Source organism: Annulohypoxylon maeteangense (genome assembly GCF_022496945.1).
Source record: "Annulohypoxylon maeteangense strain CBS 123835 unplaced genomic scaffold GGS22scaffold_13, whole genome shotgun sequence".
Taxonomy (NCBI): domain Eukaryota; kingdom Fungi; phylum Ascomycota; class Sordariomycetes; order Xylariales; family Hypoxylaceae; genus Annulohypoxylon; species Annulohypoxylon maeteangense.
Window position 1 is genome coordinate 791,471 of NW_025953260.1, and position 19,389 is coordinate 810,859.

The following is a 19,389-nucleotide window of genomic DNA, read 5'->3' on the forward strand; positions in this document are numbered from 1 at the left end:
CCGAGCCTGGTCAGAACGCTCGCAACACCGACGTGGCCTTCAACGCCGATGCTCCTGGTGGCGACAGAACCAAGAAACGCCCCCGTCGAGACTCGGACACCACGGAGGATCCAGCCTCCAAGAGACAGAAGTAAATATGAGCCCTCCTGGAGCTAAACACCCGGGTCTCGCTGGTGGTTTCGGATGGCTACAGACGGGATGATAACACCTGGTAAGATTTTCTCTTTAATATTACTATCATGGATACCTATTGACTTCCCATAGATCGCTATTCGATCGAGGGCTTGCATGTTTTCAGGGCTTCCGTATGAGGCCCCTCAAGTTTACGTACCTATTAGGCAATGAAATAAAATGCAATGAACATGGAAGCTTTTACAGTGCATTTGATAAGTTTCGTTCACTTCTAAATAATTCATGAATGTAGCAATATTACGTAATCATCTGTCTACCACATTTTAACCCTTTTTCCATATCCACCTGCGCCCATTGATATCCGCCAGGGAAGTGTTACGTGGAATCCATTAGGACCTTAATAAATAATTCCCACAATCATATCAATTTCGGCCTCAATTTGTACCATATCCGCTGGTTGACAAGATGCGATGAAGGTGCGCTTACGTAATACAGCTACATTTGGACCCTCAACAACAGTCTGGATGGAATGATGCATATTTGAAGTATAAAATCATGGTCTGAGACATCATGGAATAAAACAATCTTTCTTACAGGACTTAATAATATGCAATCAAGATTCCTCTAAATACCTGCTTAGCACTAGGCATCTGGCAGTTAAGGCTCAAGCCTGTGCATTACATAATCACCCCTATTTCTTGATCACGTAATCAATACCCTCGCGCTGTTGAACCAACAGTATGTAATTAATTATGTAACAATGTTTATGTAAGATTGTTTATGTAAGATCGATTATGTAAATCAGATGATGCCGTAATCATAGTTATGTAATTATTATGTAATGGTTCTTGCTCTATTCAAGAATCAAGGTGACTGTCGACGGCTTCCAACAATACAATGTCGAAAGAATTACCAGATTCTATATACTAGGTATCTTCGTGTCCTTATCCAAATTCTACCGGAAACTCCAAATCAACCTGTCTGGGAAAATGGGTTTCAATTAGAAGCGTCGTGACTGTCGCGCTCAACCTTTTCCAGGGATAGAAGCCATTGGATCATCCTCATTGAATTCCTCACCTCGTGAGGTTGTATTTTCGAGGCATATGATAATGGGCTTCTCCCTAAATCACACCTCGAGTCTTTGTCCACTGATCCAGTCGCAAAGAGCATTTTTGCCACTTCCAGAAACCCATTTTCGGCGGCATAGGAGAATGGCGTCCTTCCCTTTTTATCACGAAGGTCGGGGAGAACTCTTGAGTTTTTGAGGAAACGTTGAAGCAACTCAACTTGGATATTATAATCTTCACAACAGGAGTGCCATTTCTCCTGACATATATAATGCAACGGTGATTTTCCATCTTCGTCTTGGAAATTCGGGTCGACGTGCTTCCGCGAAAGAAGCCATTCGACGACACGCACAGCCTCGTTTCGCATAGCCCAAGATAGCGGTCTGCCATACTTAGAGTTGTACTGATTAAGGTCTTCTCCCTTGTATTCTAAGACCTTTACAGCGGAAACGCAATCCAGGTGTATAAGATCATATAATGGGATCCCAACTGCTCGGTGAGGATGGTAGGGACAGCTGATCGTGGTTGGCAAATCATTTTCTTCGTTAAATGATATTGGGAGATTTTGATCGAGAAATACCTGCTCCATCGGTCTAGTCAGTAACTAGGTAGGTAATAAGTTTCTAACTAAATCTTGGAGAAGGCCCAAAAATTCAGTTGAGAGAACCTTGGAAGTTAGTGAGGAACAACGGATATAGTACTCACCTGAAGTCCTAAATCTCGTACAATCTCTTGGTGGCCGAATGCCAGCGCGGCTGCTAAAGGGGCCCCATACCTTCCTCCCTTGACTTCCATATGGCGTGCTCGATCTGGGTGAGCACGAACCAGATTGGGTTGGTCTGCCATTGCAAGAATGTAGAGCAAGTGGGTATTCGATTCACCCTCATTTAATATAAATCCGCCTTCTTCGACTTCAATGTTATATCGATTAAAATCCCCTATGTTGAAAAAGCGAGAATTGGTCAAAGCTTTCATCCATATATCAACCGAGAAGTCGGAAAGGAAGTCTCGCTGCTGTACGCCAAATGACTGAGCCTTTTCGGAGTGTATCAGAGCACCGTGAATCGCATAACTCGCCAGGAACGGATTGTATAATTTGCCTTTCCACTCTTGCTTACACATCGCTTTTTTAATACCCTTATAGCACACTTGCTTGAGCGCGTCGTGGCTTTCACCTGGGAATGAGCCACGTAAAGATGGGTATAATACCCGATGCCCACTTTCGCTTAGGAAATAGTCCTGAACAGACTCGTGGATAAATTGTACAGTATGTTTACGTCGATTATCACTTAAAATTTCCACGAAGCCCTTGGAAGACCTCAGTATGAAACGACGCATGGTTTCCTTCGAGGGTTTGTCTTCGCCGTCTAATGCAGTGTCATCTCGAAGGTTGAGTCGGATTGCGTAGTAGAGTTCGACTGGTTCCAATGGCCGCAATGCGAACAATACCCATCGAAGGCACACGCGCGTGGCTTCTACATCTTCGTCATCCTCGTCATCGTCTACATCCTCGGATCTTCGGGCTAACATTTCGCAGTATAAAGCGCTCAATCCTTTAGGTAATCCATCTAGTCGCCTCTCGAGCGTTTTCGCATTCGCCATCCCATTATCGAAATCTTTCTTTATCCTGCCGATTACCAGTTTAACATAAAGAAAGACACTCGATGACTTCTTTAGTAATTTGTCTTGGATGCGGATTGCTTGCTCCCGATCCACTTTCTCGACCTGATCGATGAGTTCTGAGTCGATATAACACCGCATATCTAGTTCGTGCTGATAATGTTCTTCGAGGGTTAAACTGAGACTCTTTCTGATAGAAATATTAGGGTAGTGCCGACTGGAGAGACATATTTTGAATCCGCTCCCAGACTTCGTGGCTCTGTTGCTAATCTTGCGAAACTGGTCGACCATGAATCGAACTTGGTCTTCGGGACACTCGTCAAGCGCGTCGATATAACACACTAGTGGCTGATCTCTTAGCCTCCCGATAGCTCGCCCTAGTAAGTTGTATATATGTTGTTCTTTCCACCCGTCCGTCTTGATATAATCCAAGATCACATCATCGAACACCTTGATTAGATGTTTGAAGGTTCGGAGAATGTCCCACAGGATCGCCCTACAAAGGCCAATAGTTGACTTCTCCAGCTGATTTCCTCTCGCGTTGAAGAAAAATGAAAATTTCTTCGTGTCTGGCATCATTCTATCCGACTCCTCGTATAAGAAATTTAAGAGGGTCGATTTACCTACTCCTGGTTTACCTTTGATCCATAAAATGTTGTCGTGGAGGAGGCTTTTCGTTGGGCTCACCCAATCCTTGTACTGGGCTGTACCCAAAATCCAAGTGCAAGTGTTTGGACTAGGTAAAGCAAGATTATGACGCCGAGAATTAATTTGTCCGAAATATAGAGCTTGGAGCATTTCCTTGAATCGGTCCTCGGAACCGGTAGGTATTTGCTGAAGGTCATCTTGGCCGCTCTCTTCTTCTTCCAGTAGTTAGTATAGCTACTTATCATGCCTATAGGAATAGGTTAGACCTACTAAATTGAAGTGGCTTTCTAGGGTGACCCAATTTAGTATATACTCTAGTATACATTTGACGAACTTCCCTTGAAACAGCCATAAAAGAACCGTCATCCGGACCAGAGAATTTGTTCAGGTAAAAGTGATCCGTATTCAGACCAGTTCGACCCCAACCGGGAATATGGGCGGAGGCCTCTTCAACTACCTAAAAAGATTCGGTCAAATTATTGTTGGCTGGATGAATTCGTGGTTTCTTACTATTCCTTTGAAAACCCATGGAATGCCGACTTTCTTCCCGTAGTCTGATTCGAGTAGTTCGATAAAACACCATGATGGTATCTCTAATTTATTCCTCAACTCGCAGAATTCATGCACCTTATCAGCCAGATGCTTGTCATCTAGTTTCATATCGGTGAAAAGCCCATCGTGAGAACCAAGAGGAGTTAAGAATCGTGTGACGGTCTCCGCCAGACTGTGCATTCCAGTGCCTCTGAAAGGGGTCCCGAGGGCAATAAAACCAGCCGTTTCTTGAGGCAGATATTTCAAATCTTCAGTTCGATTGGCGTATAACAAGGCCTTATATATAGGAAGATATCAGAATCACCCTTGAAGGGAGGTCAAAACCGACCCCATCAACTCACATGTATTACAACCAACCCACCGAGACTATGAGCAATGAAGAGTACGGGGCGGTCTTGTATCTCAGCCCGGAAGTCATGTATGCTTCTTGCTAGTTCTTCGCCGCAGAGCTCAAGACGTGTCTTAGGGGCATTCGCGTGCCATCGCGACTCGTAACTATAAGTAATAATCCGAGCGTTTGGTACTACCGCGGGGAGCATATCAGGATCTTTAAGCCAGTGGATTTGTTTAACGCCATCTTTCCAAATCCACGACCAATCCACATTCGATCCGAGACCATGAACAGCAATTATGCTACAATTTCATGCTTAATTAGAAAATCGTGTGGTTAAGGCTGAGGGGATCCTACTCAATCTCGATTCTCTCATCGGTAGAGTCGTGTGGTCTAGAATATAGAACCTCGAGAGGCGAAGGAACAGTTCGCTGCGACATATGAATTTAAATAGCTGCATAAGTATCTACCTAGGTTTCATGAATGTCAAGAGACTTGATTTAACATTGAGCGGGATTTCATGACGATGTCTGCGATGAATGTGACGATGTAAGCAAAGGATGTGGCGCAGTTCCTGCTGAAATTTGAACCAGTGAGAATTCGAGTACCATTTTGGATCTGATTAGTGTCTGCCTAATAAACTTCCTTGTCTCTTACGTGATAGGTCAGGACTCCAAACTGATCTATCACAAAATTTGGTATATCTCTGCCTCGAAGCCGTCCGAATCCTTGAGGTTAAGTTATTGGTAATTACTGGTTGGACGGATATTGCCCCACCTCAGAGCATCTAGACTATGCCACTTTTAGCTCACACCGCTTTCACTAGCCACAACGGCTAACAGCCACAATATGCCAAGCTAATGGCAGAAAAAAAGTTCTGAAGATTAAACTTATCAGATAAAAAAAAGTTCAATCCAATCAACCAACCGAGTACAACAAAATTCAATTGCAACCGCGACAATGGGTAAAAGCAAGTTAAAAGTCGCTCTCGCAGCAGAGAAAGGTGTCGATTTCAAGAAATTGAAAGAGAAGAAGAAGTATAAGGAGAGGACCAAGAAGCGGCAAGAGAGAGGCATCAAGAATGGAGGGGCACCCAAACCAGATGCTGCCGATGAAGACGATAGCGACTGGGAGGCCGTCGATGAAGAGGAAGAGGAAGAAGTCGAGGTCGGCGCATCAATTATAGATGACGAAGCTGAAGAGGTCGACGACGATGACGATGACGAAGAAGAAGAAGAGGGTTCTATCGACTTCGCAGCCGTGGATGAAAGCAACGACTCCGACTCTTCCATAGATCTTGAGGAAAAGATAGAGCGCCCGCGAAAATCTGCGTTAAAGGCTAAAAATGCTAAGCCAAATGGAGAAAAGAAGAACAACAAGAAGAAGCCCGTTGAGGAGGAGGATGAAGAAGAGGACGAAGAGGAAGATGATGAGGACATACCTATGTCTGACCTCGAAGACCTTCCTGAAGAAGAGAAGGAAGACTTAGTCCCGCACTCCCGCCTCACCATCAACAACACCACCGCACTTCTCGCTTCGCTAAACCGAATATCCCTACCTACCGACAAATCAGTGCCCTTCGCGACGCACCAGAGCATCGTCGGCGTCGAGCCCACCGCCGACGGCATCGAGGACATCCAAGACGACCTAAAGCGCGAACTTGCCTTCTACGCGCAGAGCCTAGACGCCGCGAAGCGCGCGCGCGCCCTGCTAAAAGCCGAAGGCGTTCTGTTCTCGCGACCGACCGACTACTTCGCCGAGATGGTGAAGGACGACGGACACATGGAGAAAGTGAAAGCAAAGCTCGTGGAAGAAGCCAGCGCGAAGAAAGCGTCGGCGGAAGCCCGCAAGCAGCGCGACCTGAAGAAATTCGGCAAACAAGTCCAGGTAGCCAAGCTACAAGAGCGACAGAAAGCCAAGCGCGAGACGCTTGAGAAGATCAAGACGCTGAAGAGGAGTAAGCATCCATCCCTCCCCCCATCCCCCCTCCACACACAAATACAACCTCTCCGTACGTACATACATACTAACACCCCCATCCCCCCAGAACGTCAAGAATCCTCCACCGACGTCGGCGCAAAAGAAGCCGACCTCTTCGACGTAGGCGTAGACGCCGAGCTCAGCGCGCACAACGCCAAGCGCGCCTTCTCGCGGGGCAAAGACGGCGAGCGCTCCACCTCCTCCTCAGGCCCAAATAACAAGCGGCAGAAGAAAAACGAAAAGTACGGGTTCGGCGGCAAGAAGCGAAATGCCAAGTCCGGGGACGCCGTCAGCTCTGGCGACCTGAGCTCCTTTAACGCGCGCCGCATGAAGAGCAGTTTTGGCGGGCGAGGGGGTAGGGGAGGTGCTGGTGGTGGGGGGAGGGGTGGAGGAAGGCCGGCCGGGAGGTTGGGGAAAAGTCGCAGGAATGCTGGGGCTGGGCGACGATGAGTGTATCTACCTAGGTTGACAAGAAGCAAAGAAAGGAGAGGGGAAGGGAGGAAGGGGTGGTCTAAAAGTGCATCGCGGGATGTAAGAAAAATAGGGTTAGGTTAATACGCGGAATTTAGTCTTTAGCTGAGGTTCGTAGAGATACCAATCGAGGAGCCTCGCATTGTGCCATGCGGACAGAACAAACGAGGTTTATACACATGACCAAGCCCTTAGATTTTTCACATATTACAGTCGCTATATAGCAGTTCTTACGACGAGGGTATATCGTATTCCAAAGTCTATCTACACCAAACTAGCGTCAATACATAGACAAGTCTTTTCTTTTCCCACAACCCTCCCCCATTTTCCCATTTTCTAGATACCCATGCATGTAGATGAATACCCTACTTCCGCTTCGCAATCCTCTTCTGCGCCCTAAGCTCCTTCTTCATCCTCGGATCCACAATCTTATACCTACCCTTAACGCCCTTCGGACGTCCCTTGATACCCCTATTCAGACCCCTCGCGACGACGAGTTTCGCCGGCTGGCTCGGCTTCTTCTTCGCGGCCTTGGATATGAGTCTCGATATGCTGTCCGCCTTCTCCTTCTCCGTCAGACCCTCTTCGTTGGCCAGGAGGTCGGACTTCTTCTTTAGCTTCTCGAGGCGCTGGGCGGCCTTGAACTTCTTGCGGGCTTTGGCCTCGCGGACTTTCTTGATGGGACGGGCGTTGAGGGCGCGCGTCTTCTCTTTGATCGCTGCGGCTGCGGCTTTGGTGATCGGCTTTTGGGGCTTGTCGTGGCGGGATTCGTCGTCGATGAACCAGTCCGGTAGCCCGTCGCGGTCTCGGAAGGCACGCTTGTTGAAGCCGTCGTCGACAACGTCGTAGTTTGTCTTTTGGCCTGTTGCCAACTGGTGCGCAAGGGTCATGGCTTCGGCGGTGATGATGTCGATATCTGGTTTGCTTGTTAGAAAGTGTGGTAGTGTAGATAGGAATGAGGAAGTTGGCTCTTACCCAGTCTTCCGTCCGCTCGACGTTTGTCTTCATTTTCCCAATCATCCTCTTCATCCTGCTTAACTACCTCAAAGCCGCCTTGATCCCCATCTTCAGATTCAGAGGGAACACCACCCTTAGGTGTCTTGACCTTTTCCTTTTTAGCCTTTGTTTCTTTTTTCGTGGTGATTATTTCTACGTCAGAATCTCCATCCTCATCGACGTCCATTTCGTCGGCTTCTGGTTCATCAAGAATACCTGATATATCTTTGAATATGTCCTGGCTGAAGAAATTGGTGGCTCGTTTTGATAGACCCCCAGACGCTGCAGGTTGGTTATCGAGATCAGTAAGGAGAGGTTTTGACGGGGCCTCATCTTCATCAGAGTCATCGTTACTATCCTCATCCACATCTAATCCTTCCTCGTCGCTAGACTGCTGCTCGTCTCCTGATACTCCTTCCCACTCGCCATCATCGTGTTCCTTCCTAGCTCTCTTTGCCCGGTATTTTGCATCCGATGCTGCTTTTCGTTCCCTGTATTGATCATACATGCCATCAAGTTCTCGTTCAAGACGATCTTCTTCTTCGTCCTCCTCATCTGTGTCACCTGAAGATCCGATGCCACTATCTTTGTCCTTCTTTGACTCATTTATGATGGCCATCTTCCCCTTCGCGATTTTGTTGGCCGCTCCATGCTTATCAATGGGCTTTAGAGCAAACATGGAGTCATGACCGGCAGGACCATCTTGTTCCATGCCGATGTCCATAGGGGCAACCATGTGCAATTGCATTCGCACAATCTCCTTTTGCTTCTGCTCATTCTCCTTTCGTCGTTCACGTTTCTTTTTGGAGTTATCCTTGTCCTTTAGTGCCTGCAACTCTTCCTGGATTTTTAGTTCCTCATCCATGGATTCAACCTCTGCAACCTCCTCCTCGGGTTCGGCAGATTTCGCAGTCTTCTTGGTCGGCAACCCAAAAGCCTCGCGGGCCTTCAATCGCCATTTGAGCAAGAGCTTGAATTCTCTCCGGCCTAACACCTTCAAATCTGCACAGCATATCCTGATTTCCTCGTTTGTATCTGGCATCTTATCCAATGCTGCGAGCGCCACATCACCATTGCGTGGTTGTTCAAAGGAGAGCTTGTTGTAACTACCGAGTATCGCTATAGGATCGACGGTTTCGATGAACTGACTTGCTGGAATTTCCTTGAATTGTGTATAGTCGCCCTCTTCATAACCGCCTCTCTTCCGCTTCTTAATCTCAGGCTTATAAACCTTGGCTTCGTTGTTGGGCGCCTGATCTGCGAGTTCGGCAAATACCGACCGCGGGTCAAGGAACTTGGGATCAAGATGTTTGGGAGCTTTGTAACCGCGACATACGACGAAAATTTCGGCAGAGACATTTCGAGAAGATGGAGGTTTCGTTGATTCGACTTTGGTGAATAGTTGGTTAAAGACCCAGAGAAGTTTGTTGTATTCTTTCGATCGGAAAACCTTCGTAACAAATGTACCACCCTCGACTAGAAACTCTGTTGCTAATTTCATAGATTGAAGAGCGAGTTCGGCTTGGTTGAAGGAGTCCTGAACCCAAGCAGTACCAACGTTGGGCGCACCATCGTGAAGCACAGTATCGGCCTTCCATGTCTTCAAGTGTTGCCTAATTGTCGCGCGACACTTATCGGTAGTGATATCGCTTTGGAAAGTTATGACTTTAGGAATAGGCTTGATCGGAGAAAGATCGACTCCAACGATGAGACTGTTGGCCGGCATGGCCTCTGCCGCTACCTGACACCATGACTATGATATGAAGTTAGTTGAGAACTTGTTCTTCTCCTCATATTTCTCGTAGAATCAACTTACTCCTGGGGCAGCGCAAAGATCCAGAAGGACCTTACTTTTCTCGAGGAAACCATATTTCTTGTTCAACTGGATCAACTTGAAGGCGGCACGGGCTCGGTAACCTTTCTCTTTGGCCAATCTGTACCACTTGTCAAGACGACCTTTTCCGTGCTTCTTCTGAATCGCCATTATGTTTCAAATGGCTGGCGCTTGGCCAGAAGGTATATTTCGAGGTAACTTGACGCTGGTTGTTGTCAGCGCAATATGTTCATTGTTCATGTGTCCCGCATCAATTGGCACGGTCTCGAATCTCGATCGTGCATCTTGAAATTTTTGAGAAATTCGCCCGATAAGCTTATCAGTGGGTCTAGAACCTCGATCCAGCGACCATCCGCGTTCTGCTTTGTACCTAAGTACCGAAAAACTCTGATACTGTGGAAAGTGCAATTGGTTGAAATGGCTGGCGATGATTGGTTAAATTGACGTGCCTTATTACGGGATCTAGTAACGGTTGGGTCTAACATGCGTCGCAGCCACTAGATTTTCAGAATTTTTGGAGGGAACACAGTGCTAATACGCGTCCGCACCACGCTAACGCCCAGCTCCAGACGTCATTTCCTCTTTTGGGTCGTGTAAGTGGTTTTTTTCGTGAGCGCGTCTTTTCGCGGGCGTGTCGTCCTTACCTTAGCACTTGGTGCCACTTCTTACTTCCGAAGCGGACCAACCTTTCATTCTTTCCCCACTACAATTTCGAGTTCTGCTTGCTTCTTTCCATAATCAATTCCATCTGTCATTATTCCATTGACACATTATTTCATCATCTTCCATTATTACGAACATTATCTCATACACATATACGCATATACATGTTGACGTCTCTCGAAGTTAAGTGTTGAAGGTCGAGGTGCATTAGGAGTATCAGGAGCATCAGCTCTTCTCCTTGTGGAAGTACCTTGAGTTGCTTGGGGCCGTAACTATAGAAACCAAAAAAAAAAATTTATGATGGCGGATGATATGTCGAATCCACACCTTCTCTCGCCTCCACGAGCGAACAATGGAAAGGAAAGAAGAAATCCGTCTATTACTCCAAGAAAATTCAGACGATTCTTTACTCCTCGTTCTCGAGTACCCACACGAATAAGCCCGGCTAGACAGGCTCTTCAGGATCTCGCTATCCCTTTTATCAACAACCGATATCAGACTCCCGCTCCATCCAGCCCATTACTGCCATCTACTGAGGACCATCCACGGGATGAGAACATGGATCACTTAGATATTCGATTGCCCAAGAGACGAAAATTCCAGCATACGCCCGATTCGTCACCATGCCGACCTTTTCTGATGACCGAGCCGAACAATGGGAGACTGAGCCCTTCGCCAAGTACCAGGTCGGCATTGCTTAGTCCAATTAGATCTCTGCACTCAATCCAGGAGAATATCGACTCGGATCAAGAGGAAAGCGAGGATGAGCTTCCACCTCAATCAGCGCCATTAAAGCGCTTAGTTCCTGTAACTAGCCGCGGCTTTGCTGGTCAGCTCGCACAAAGACAGTTGGGAGGGATGCCTCGTGCTGGACGCTCATATATGTCATTTCCGACCTCCGACTGGAGAGTTCATACCGCCGACTTCTATTCCAGACCAGATGATGCTCATCCGTGTGTCAGTCATGACGGTCCGGGCCGATGTATTCCATTTTGCGCGGCCGCATGTCACAGAAATAGTCTCACCGCAGTGGGAGATGAAGAAGGCCGTGTCCGCTTACTTGAGTCTTCTGGCGGAGAGGAAGAACCATTTGGCAAAATACATCTATATTTCGACGCCCACAACAATGCTATCATCGACATGGATTTCTCAGACGATGATCATCGTCTTGCCACTGCCTCGGGCGATCAGTCTGGACGAGTCACCGATATGATGACACAAACCCCAATTTCAATTCTTCAACATCATACTGCCTCTCTTAAGCAAGTACGATTCCAGCCAGGTAAATCCAATAGCAGTGTGCTTGCAACATCTTCTCGTGATGGTAGCGTTCAAATCTGGGACCTTCGCTGCTCAGGACCGTTGGTACAGGATACTCTTGTCTCTCCCCTGGCCCGTGAGACGGCCTTTCGATTCCGAGCCCCACCTCCAAAGCAAGGTTGTGCTGTGAATAGTCTCTATCACGCTCACGCACGTACCTCGCGTCAAGCTCAACAGGCTGCAGCTGTACAAGGGGATACTCCATCACGTCGTGAGCTACCCGCCCGTATAGGCGACGTGTCTGTCACGACTCTACAGTTCCTTCCTGAAGGACAAGAGCACCTACTGCTCACGGCCTGTGAGGCAGATGCATCTATTAAACTGTGGGATATCCGATCAATTCACTCCTCGCGTCAGAAAGTGCCCTCCCCATTATCGGCAACCACACCTCCCTCATCGCACCTAAACTGGAGACCCTTTGGTATCTCGTCTCTGGCACTGAACACTGACGGGTCCCGACTTTACGCACTCTGTAAAGACAACACTGTTTATGCGTACTCGACTGCCCATCTCATACTAGGTCACGCGCCAGAGCTTTCTACGCGAAACGGCGAACCGCCACGACGTCGCCACAACGCCGTAACTCATCAAGGTCTGGGCCCGTTGTACGGTTTCAGGCATCCCTCCTTGCACGCATCGAGCTTCTACGTCAAATGTGCCGTGAGACCGGCGCGTGATGGAAGAAGTGAAGTCCTAGCAGTTGGGAGTAGCGACAATTGTGCCGTGCTATTCCCCACGGAAGAACGATACTTCAGGGACGACCTGTCCGGCGCGATGGGTACTCTTAGCCTAGAGAACTCGACAATAGCCACATCGAATCAGCAATCAGTTCAGGTTGCACCTATCGAACCAACTGTTCGTAGGCCGTTGTTTAGAACCAATAGCACGGTTGCCATTGCGGCGCGATTGAATGACGATATTCCTATTGTGAAGAAGGGAACGCCACTTGTCCGTGGCCACGAAAGTGAGGTCGGCGCACTAACTTGGACCAACGAAGGCAAACTTGTCACTGTAGGAGATGACTACTTAGTCCGCTGTTGGAGTGAGGGGAGAGCAGACGCGGAGGATTTGAGAACAGGAGGTGAGGGCGAGGGTAGACGTTGGCTTTGTGGATGGGCGGAGGTTGGGGAGGATTGGGATGTTCCCGATGACGATGAGGAGTAGAGGATTTGAAAAGGAAGTGAGGACAGGAGAGATGACTCGTACATTCAGCAAGCAAGTAAGCAAGCATGGCATGGCGTTGGGCGTTGGCTTTAGCAGGCATCGAGCATTACGCATTTGAGCCTTTAGTTTTAAGGCGGAACTGTATACCCCCTTTCCATAGTAAGGTAATGGGACGCTGTTTTATACGCGAATTGATATTATTGCACATGATTTTGCTATGGCTGTTGAGAAGTGACTTGAGAAGTGACTACGAGTTTTAATACCTACCTAGGTATCGGGTTAATAACCATCTTGGATAGGTACATGTGATGACTCGAAGCTATCACATTGAGGTAGGTCGTATGTTACCCTACTATACTTTCAACAACCGGGTATGTAAACAGAGCAGTTCTCATCCAAGAATGCTTCCAAGGATATAGAAGTCAGCAAGGAATAAACCATAATTAAGAATCACGAATATAGGAGCAAGTACATATCACAGACTCCTCATATCACATAATTCAAACCACACGCAGTCAACATCAACTTTACAAAACTTTCTCTTTTTTCAAGATCTCAAAGAGCAAGAGGCTCCGAAGCTTCATAAAGCCAGAGCCGTCAAGCGTCGAGATATCTTGCTTGCCTGCTTGCTACGAACGCAGGTTATAGTACTATGTAATATGCAACGACGGGGTTTTTTCCCCGTCCGTCCAGCAGTGCGAAACTGGGTATCATCAAATGCTTTTTTAGGAACGAAAATTGGGGGGTTGGGATTTGGGGGGTTACTGCTTGTCTGGTTTGCCTTTGGGGGGTGTGCCTGAGTCTCTTTCGTGTGTTTGGGTAGGAGGGATGGAGAGATCAGGGGGTATATGGCGTGTATGTGTAGGTAGAAATGTTGTATGTAAGGTGATTTCGATGGTGTATTTCGTGATTGCGCAGTAACCCCCTTTCCCAGAATTATTAATCTAGCCAGCTAATCCGTGCTAGTTTTGTGTACGTGTTTTGGAACGGATCCGGTCGGTTCGATTCGATAGTAAAGTAGTAGTAGTCGTAGTATGTATAGTGCCAGATATTCGTTATGACCAGCGAATAAATGCATGCAAATAAAGCTCTTCTTCGTGTAGGATCGTAGTCGCAATCGGGTGAAATACGCGATTGAGCTCGGATATCTTGCCAGTCGAGCGCGTTGTCTGTTCAAACACAGCTGAAACCTCCCACACCCCTGAGCTTTGGTGATATCCCCGGATTTCCAGGATTTCCAGTCCTCGTGACCGTCAGCCATCGTATGTAATACCCAGCAACGCCAGGCATAAAGCATTTACAGCCTCCCCCATCCGTCTCAAACACGCCTATCCAACCCCCGTACCCAAAACCCCTCGAATCATATCGGATTCTCCATCCCCAAAGGCGGCACCGGCGGCACAACCGTAGCACTACTCTCCGCGCCCTGGGACACCGTGCCCGTTCCCAGCGTAACACTCGGGCTCGGGCGTCCTCCGCTCCTAGATCCTCCACCACTGCCTAAGCCGCGCTTCATCATCTTGCCAAGCACAGTAACGAGCTCGCACGCGTCGTTGAACATGTCGTCGTCCATACCTTCACTCGCCTCGTATACCTCCGCGATCGTGTCTTTAGCCAGCTTCCGACTTCCCTCGCGGTCGTGCACGCACTCGTACAGGAACGCCGCGTACTCCGTCTTCACCGATAGCCGCAGCGAGTGCGAGCCCCAGAGCAGTCCGTCGGCTAGCGCGCATGCTTCGCGGAAGTACTGGTGCGCGGTGGGTAGGTAGTCTACGTACGGAAGCAGAAACGCGGCTGCGGCCTCGGGGGTGAACGTCGGGAGTTGGGTGGGCAGGGCTTGCGATTCGAAGCCGGGGGGAGGCGCCGGCATGCCTTGCTCGAGAGCGTGGGTGGGTTGCACGGAGGTGCGTGAGAAGTCGCTTGCTGCTGGGTCGCCTCGATCCACGCCCTTTCCTTTATCCACGCGCGGGGCCGGCATCGATGCCGCGACGGCAGCGACTGCTTCTGGGGTTGTTGCGATTCCGAGGGGGGAGACGGGAGGGTTGTTGTGGAATTGCACGAAGATGTGGTAGAAGGAGGCGCGAAGCTTGTACGCGAGGACCTTCAACTCAACGTAGTCGCCTACCATGGGCAGCACGTACTGCTCTAGCATGACGAGGCCTTCGCGTGAGAGCCATATGATGTGGAAATACAGCTCGAGGGATTGCGTGAGGCGGGTGGCGTCGAGGCGACGCTGTTTCTTAGCTTTCACGAGCTGGCCTGCGACGTTGATGGATAGGCCGAGGATCTTGAAGAGCATCGACGCGAGAAGCGCGTTGTTCGGCTCGACAGACTTGGCGAGGCGGCCGAGGAACTTCTGGTCGACCTCGGAGGAAGCCATTGATAGAGTCGAGGGCGATGGCGGATGCCACGACCCTGGGAAATAGGTGAGAAACTGGTATAGATGTTTTATGTGTGATGTAAAGAAACGTGTATGTAGGAAAAATATGAAAGGTCGCGATGGGAAGTAGAGGTTTTGAGGTTCATAAGACTGGACATTCCACGCGTAACCAACTTATGAAGATATTTTGACGTGTTGACGCAGTGGAATAACCTCGAAGATGAGCACTGCTTGACAAGGAACTCACTCACGTACCTCAGAAACCTACAGCTCCCTTAGGATTTGTCCAGCCGAACGTAGTTATAATGCGCTTCTCTTAGTAAAACAGGTGTTTTTCGGGTATGGGAGTGAAGATTAGGGAGTAGATGTTTGTTTATGGCAAACTCCCACTTTAAGGCACTAAATGTTTTTAGATAGGATTGGATCCTATGCCGATTCTAGTGATCAAGTTTACCTATCAGGTCCTAGTAGATCGAATTGAGTCGGCGAGACGAGAACCAGATCGGGTTGCTGACTGAGGCTAAGATATGATCGTCGGCTCTGGTTGGCAAGGCAAACAGCTTCTACAAACCGTAGGCAATTTAATAACGAGTGACTAGCAGTCCGACTCAGCCTCAGTGTTAGCATGAGATGGAGTCGGTGCTGGAAGAATCGAGCCCGCGTGAATGAGCGTGAAAGCGTCGATCCAAGAAACCGTAGCAGTCTTTTGTTAAGTTAAAAGCAGGCAACTGGTAACTCTAGTCGATAGAGATACACGGATTTTCCACTCAAAATCTGATCCAAGAAAATACAAAGCCAACCAAAATTAAACATTCGAAAATATTACAATAGACTAGCGTTACCATATATTAGCTGGCGCGAGCTCATCGGTCCACATCCGTACCAACGAAGGGGGGGCACAGTGATGCCATTGGAGGGAACTGACTGACCAATATGATACAGCGAAAGTAATACAAAAGCAGACAGACCCAGGCACGATATTCCGGACGGGGTCGAATGCGCAGTAATTAAATAGTAAGATACTTTAAAGAAGGGTCAGCCAACGTGAAAGTGGTGGAAATGTGGTGAGAGACGGAGGCTGAAATATGGCAACGAGGATGGCGGCGGTAGGTGTTCTGATGCCTGTTCGATCGCGAAGCATTTCGACGTCAGTAGCGCGCGCACTTGTTTTTTTTTTTCTCCGCTGATCTAATCGTATGGGCGCTGATCAATGTGCACGATGATATGTATAATTATGTATATATAGGATCTCCGGCTGGGACCGGGGGAGAACCTGGAATGGGAACTGGAACCGGCACTGTTTTCGCGATCCAGGGAGACCAGTGGCGGTGTGTGAGGTCAACAACGGGACGTTCTCGAATTTGTTAGTCTTCCAGGCTTTCAGTTTCGAACTATGTGGAGATATTTCCCGCTATATTCGACTGAAATAACGTCGAAGAAACTCTTGGCCCCCGCGAACTTTCTAAGCGGCTCCGTAAGTCGACATTAGCGTTGGGTGCGGTGGTTCTCAGTGGTTCTCAGTAATAGGGAGTTGATACAATGAGACGCGGTTGTGGTTATGGTTATGAGCGGTGGTTGTGAGTGGTTGTGAGTGGTGGTGGTGGTGATGGTGGTAATGCATGAGCCTCTTTCGAGCTGCTTCTTCTGCTTCTGTTGCTTCTGCTTCGGCTCCTTCTTCTCCTCTAATAACTAATAAGGGGGCACACGTTGGATTGTAAATAATGTTTTGTGTGTGCTCGCGCTTATGCATGTATATGCATATGTACGAGGATGTCTGGGCGAGATCCGCGTGGGAGGGAAAATAAAAATAATATTTTCAGGAGAGCTCCAGCTGCAGGACAACGTTCTTTGCATGAACGGACAAGGTACCTAGAGGTAGGCTCTGGAGAGAGAGAGCTTGTCTCTTGTCACTCTCCGTACGGTTGCAGATACGCGCGTCCGCGTCGGTCGTTTCCTTATAAGCGCTTCGACCTCTTTTGATGCGACGTTGAACTGGACCTTGGGGGAACGCGAACCCAAAGTCGAGAAAACGGGCAGGACGGGGAAGAAAATGAGAAGATATTGTGTCAAGAAGCCATATCCAAATACCACGAGCCTTGTGTAGTACTTGTACCGGGTACAGACAGTTAAGTTTCCGATCTTTAAGGGAACGTGCTGTAGGTGACAGACGAATGGGAGGCCGTTTATCGTGCAGCAACTTTGATGCAAGATGAGTTGTCCAACTCCCGGGGACCGTCAGAGCTGAATGGGGTCAACAGAACAGGTTAACGAGACGAAGGGTCTGATTTTACGGTCCACGATCCACGGTCCACGGTCCTAGGTCCTATGTAGGTCCAACAACTAAACACTAGACACTGGACTGGACCTAGAAGGGAATTCGGGTCCGAGCCGGAAATTCGAGTAGACAATGCTGTGTAACTTATAAATAATATTATAATTAGGCTCTTGAGACGGGACGTTTAAGGATCATAGGCACTTTGTTTTTTTAACCTATCGAATTGCCAAACCCTTAAACTTGGGAAGAGACGGGAGTTGATTGACCAAAGAAAAAGTACGGTAGGATTCGAATTATTAGAATTATTAGAATTAGGAGTCAGCTTCGAACAAATCCCAGAAATTACTTTTTTGTACTTATAACGGGTCCAGCCGCGGCGCGCAAACACGACCCAAAAATGACCCAAAATGTAAAAATTTCCAGGTACGACAGGGGTCAGGGGTTAGGGGTTAGGGGACTTATTATCAACGTCTTTAATCGCTTCAATCGCTTTAATCGACAATCTTCCCTCTCCAAAGTTCCCGAGTCCTTCTTTTTATCCTAGTCCATACTCGGACTTGTATTCCAAAGAAACAACTCAACTCTTTAAGTGCCACGACGAATAGTACCACGATATTATCACTATATTACCACAATATTAAGCCATTGACTTGTATTATCGAGATAAATCGAAGATCATGATAGATACTATTATTTCTTGATCAAGCCTACAGTCTTCAATCTTGATATATCCCCTAACAATCTTGACAGTTCGTATCTTATATTACGCCTCTAACAGCTACGTGATCGGTTACCTCGGTTCTCTATTAAACGGTTAAGGCGTCAGGTATTTCAATGACAGGCCAAAAGACGATGCCCATCCGTGGCTACGGGTTTTTAGTTTGCGGCCTAATGCCACGATATACTGTCTAAGACAGTTGAGCCATCCTCATACAGCCTAAGTCGTGGGGCGTGTAAAGACACAGGTCGGAATAGCCTGAGGCGAAGCACGGAGAAACTTGTATGAAATTGTCTGGTATCTCGCGGCTAGCCACCATTGTGCTACGGGAGCACGCTTGGAATATCCATGTGGTGTATTCACCGAAGATGCAGCTGCTTTAGAAGTCTACTATGTAGTCGTGTTTTCACTTTGCACCCTCACGAGTCGCGAGTGACGATGCGATAATCGTCAATTCCCAATCCATTGGCATTAAATGGATACGCGCATCGCAAATCCGCAAATCCACAGTTTGCTGTGTCGCGGATGATGACAGGGGAGCCTGGCTTAGGATGCTGGGGGGGAATCCATTGACCAATAGCCAGAAAGAAGAGACAGATTTCCGATCCCCAACCACCCGATTTTCTCATTTGGGGTGGGTTGTATTAATACCTAGTTAATCCTATGGATAACCTATAACCACGCTCTACTATTAATACCTACTAGGAAATGACGGAGCTGACCTCTCAGTTGACGTAGTTAAGTCCTTTGCATGAAGAGCTAGAAAACGCAACATTCTTAGATATATCATCCATGGATCTCACTTAACGATTCGCTCGCTATAGCAGATGAGAAAAGACAAGAATGGACATATAGCTCCCTCTCTCCCCGCTCTGGGTCGTCGAATATGCGGCCTGCTTAAGTATCTATCCACTATCCACTCAGCGGTCTCCGTCAATTTATTTTGTAGGTTACGGAATCTGCGGCCTCGTCACAAATCCTGACTACCGACGCTCCACTACCACTGTCGACACGCGCAACAAACGGCACTAGGACTGGCGGTGAAGACACGCTGCGCGGATTTTTGTTCTATCCTTTTTTTCATGCTGTTAGCATGAAAGGGCCGTATCACGATTATCAGGAGTTCCAAGGTTATCCAACTGTCTTCGGCAAGTGACGATCTTTTCTACAAGAGAAACACTCGAAGCGACAGCCATTTCCTACCTATTCGAAGAGCGAACTTACAATACCGGAACATT

The 19,389-nt window shown here is 48.0% G+C and overlaps 5 protein-coding genes across 5 annotated transcripts; 2 read left to right on the forward strand and 3 right to left on the reverse strand.

The window, feature by feature from the left end:
- Positions 1 to 942: 942 nt before the first annotated feature.
- Positions 943 to 5,071, reverse strand: GGS22DRAFT_37755 (uncharacterized protein). Its single transcript, XM_047966936.1, has 6 exons — positions 4,708 to 5,071; positions 4,361 to 4,652; positions 3,978 to 4,295; positions 3,738 to 3,924; positions 1,905 to 3,682; positions 943 to 1,779 (listed from the first exon to the last, which is right to left on the reverse strand). The coding sequence occupies exons 1-6, from the start codon at positions 4,788 to 4,790 to the stop codon at positions 1,129 to 1,131; spliced, it is 3,309 nt and encodes a 1,102-aa protein (XP_047817076.1). The 5' UTR covers positions 4,791 to 5,071; the 3' UTR covers positions 943 to 1,128.
- Positions 5,072 to 5,114: 43 nt separating this feature from the next.
- GGS22DRAFT_195444 (Ebp2-domain-containing protein) lies at positions 5,115 to 6,957 on the forward strand. The gene is made up of 2 exons (XM_047965666.1): positions 5,115 to 6,307; positions 6,398 to 6,957. Exons 1-2 carry the CDS (start codon positions 5,311 to 5,313, stop codon positions 6,778 to 6,780), a joined length of 1,380 nt encoding a protein of 459 aa, XP_047817077.1. The 5' UTR covers positions 5,115 to 5,310; the 3' UTR covers positions 6,781 to 6,957.
- Positions 6,958 to 7,028: 71 nt separating this feature from the next.
- On the reverse strand, positions 7,029 to 9,879 carry GGS22DRAFT_195448 (AdoMet-dependent rRNA methyltransferase spb-1). The gene is made up of 3 exons (XM_047965667.1): positions 9,614 to 9,879; positions 7,777 to 9,550; positions 7,029 to 7,717 (listed from the first exon to the last, which is right to left on the reverse strand). Exons 1-3 carry the CDS (start codon positions 9,779 to 9,781, stop codon positions 7,167 to 7,169), a joined length of 2,493 nt encoding a protein of 830 aa, XP_047817078.1. The 5' UTR covers positions 9,782 to 9,879; the 3' UTR covers positions 7,029 to 7,166.
- A 416-nt stretch (positions 9,880 to 10,295) lies between these two features.
- Positions 10,296 to 12,988, forward strand: GGS22DRAFT_168224 (WD40 repeat-like protein). The gene has a single exon (XM_047962118.1). The coding sequence runs from the start codon at positions 10,592 to 10,594 to the stop codon at positions 12,776 to 12,778; it is 2,187 nt and encodes a 728-aa protein (XP_047817079.1). The 5' UTR covers positions 10,296 to 10,591; the 3' UTR covers positions 12,779 to 12,988.
- An 870-nt stretch (positions 12,989 to 13,858) lies between these two features.
- On the reverse strand, positions 13,859 to 15,208 carry GGS22DRAFT_37778 (14-3-3 protein). Its single transcript, XM_047966937.1, has one exon. The coding sequence runs from the start codon at positions 15,156 to 15,158 to the stop codon at positions 14,139 to 14,141; it is 1,020 nt and encodes a 339-aa protein (XP_047817080.1). The 5' UTR covers positions 15,159 to 15,208; the 3' UTR covers positions 13,859 to 14,138.
- Between the last annotated feature and the right edge of the window lie 4,181 nt (positions 15,209 to 19,389).

Excerpts from the sequence above, each read along its gene's own strand:
- GGS22DRAFT_37778 (XM_047966937.1), bottom strand. The coding sequence starts at position 15,158 with ATGGCTTCCTCCGAGGTCGACCAGAAGTTCCTCGGCCGCCTCGCCAAG.
- GGS22DRAFT_195444 (XM_047965666.1), top strand. The coding sequence starts at position 5,311 with ATGGGTAAAAGCAAGTTAAAAGTCGCTCTCGCAGCAGAGAAAGGTGTC. Across the intron at positions 6,308-6,397 it reads GATCAAGACGCTGAAGAGGA|AACGTCAAGAATCCTCCACC; the intron begins GTAAGCATCCAT and ends CCATCCCCCCAG.
- GGS22DRAFT_195448 (XM_047965667.1), bottom strand. The coding sequence starts at position 9,781 with ATGGCGATTCAGAAGAAGCACGGAAAAGGTCGTCTTGACAAGTGGTAC. Across the intron at positions 9,551-9,613 it reads ATCTTTGCGCTGCCCCAGGA|TCATGGTGTCAGGTAGCGGC; the intron begins GTAAGTTGATTC and ends TTCATATCATAG. Across the intron at positions 7,718-7,776 it reads TCGAGCGGACGGAAGACTGG|ATATCGACATCATCACCGCC; the intron begins GTAAGAGCCAAC and ends CAAGCAAACCAG.
- GGS22DRAFT_168224 (XM_047962118.1), top strand. The coding sequence starts at position 10,592 with ATGATGGCGGATGATATGTCGAATCCACACCTTCTCTCGCCTCCACGA.
- GGS22DRAFT_37755 (XM_047966936.1), bottom strand. The coding sequence starts at position 4,790 with ATGTCGCAGCGAACTGTTCCTTCGCCTCTCGAGGTTCTATATTCTAGA. Across the intron at positions 4,296-4,360 it reads GTGGGTTGGTTGTAATACAT|GCCTTGTTATACGCCAATCG; the intron begins GTGAGTTGATGG and ends CCTATATATAAG. Across the intron at positions 3,925-3,977 it reads CATGGGTTTTCAAAGGAATA|GTAGTTGAAGAGGCCTCCGC; the intron begins GTAAGAAACCAC and ends GAATCTTTTTAG.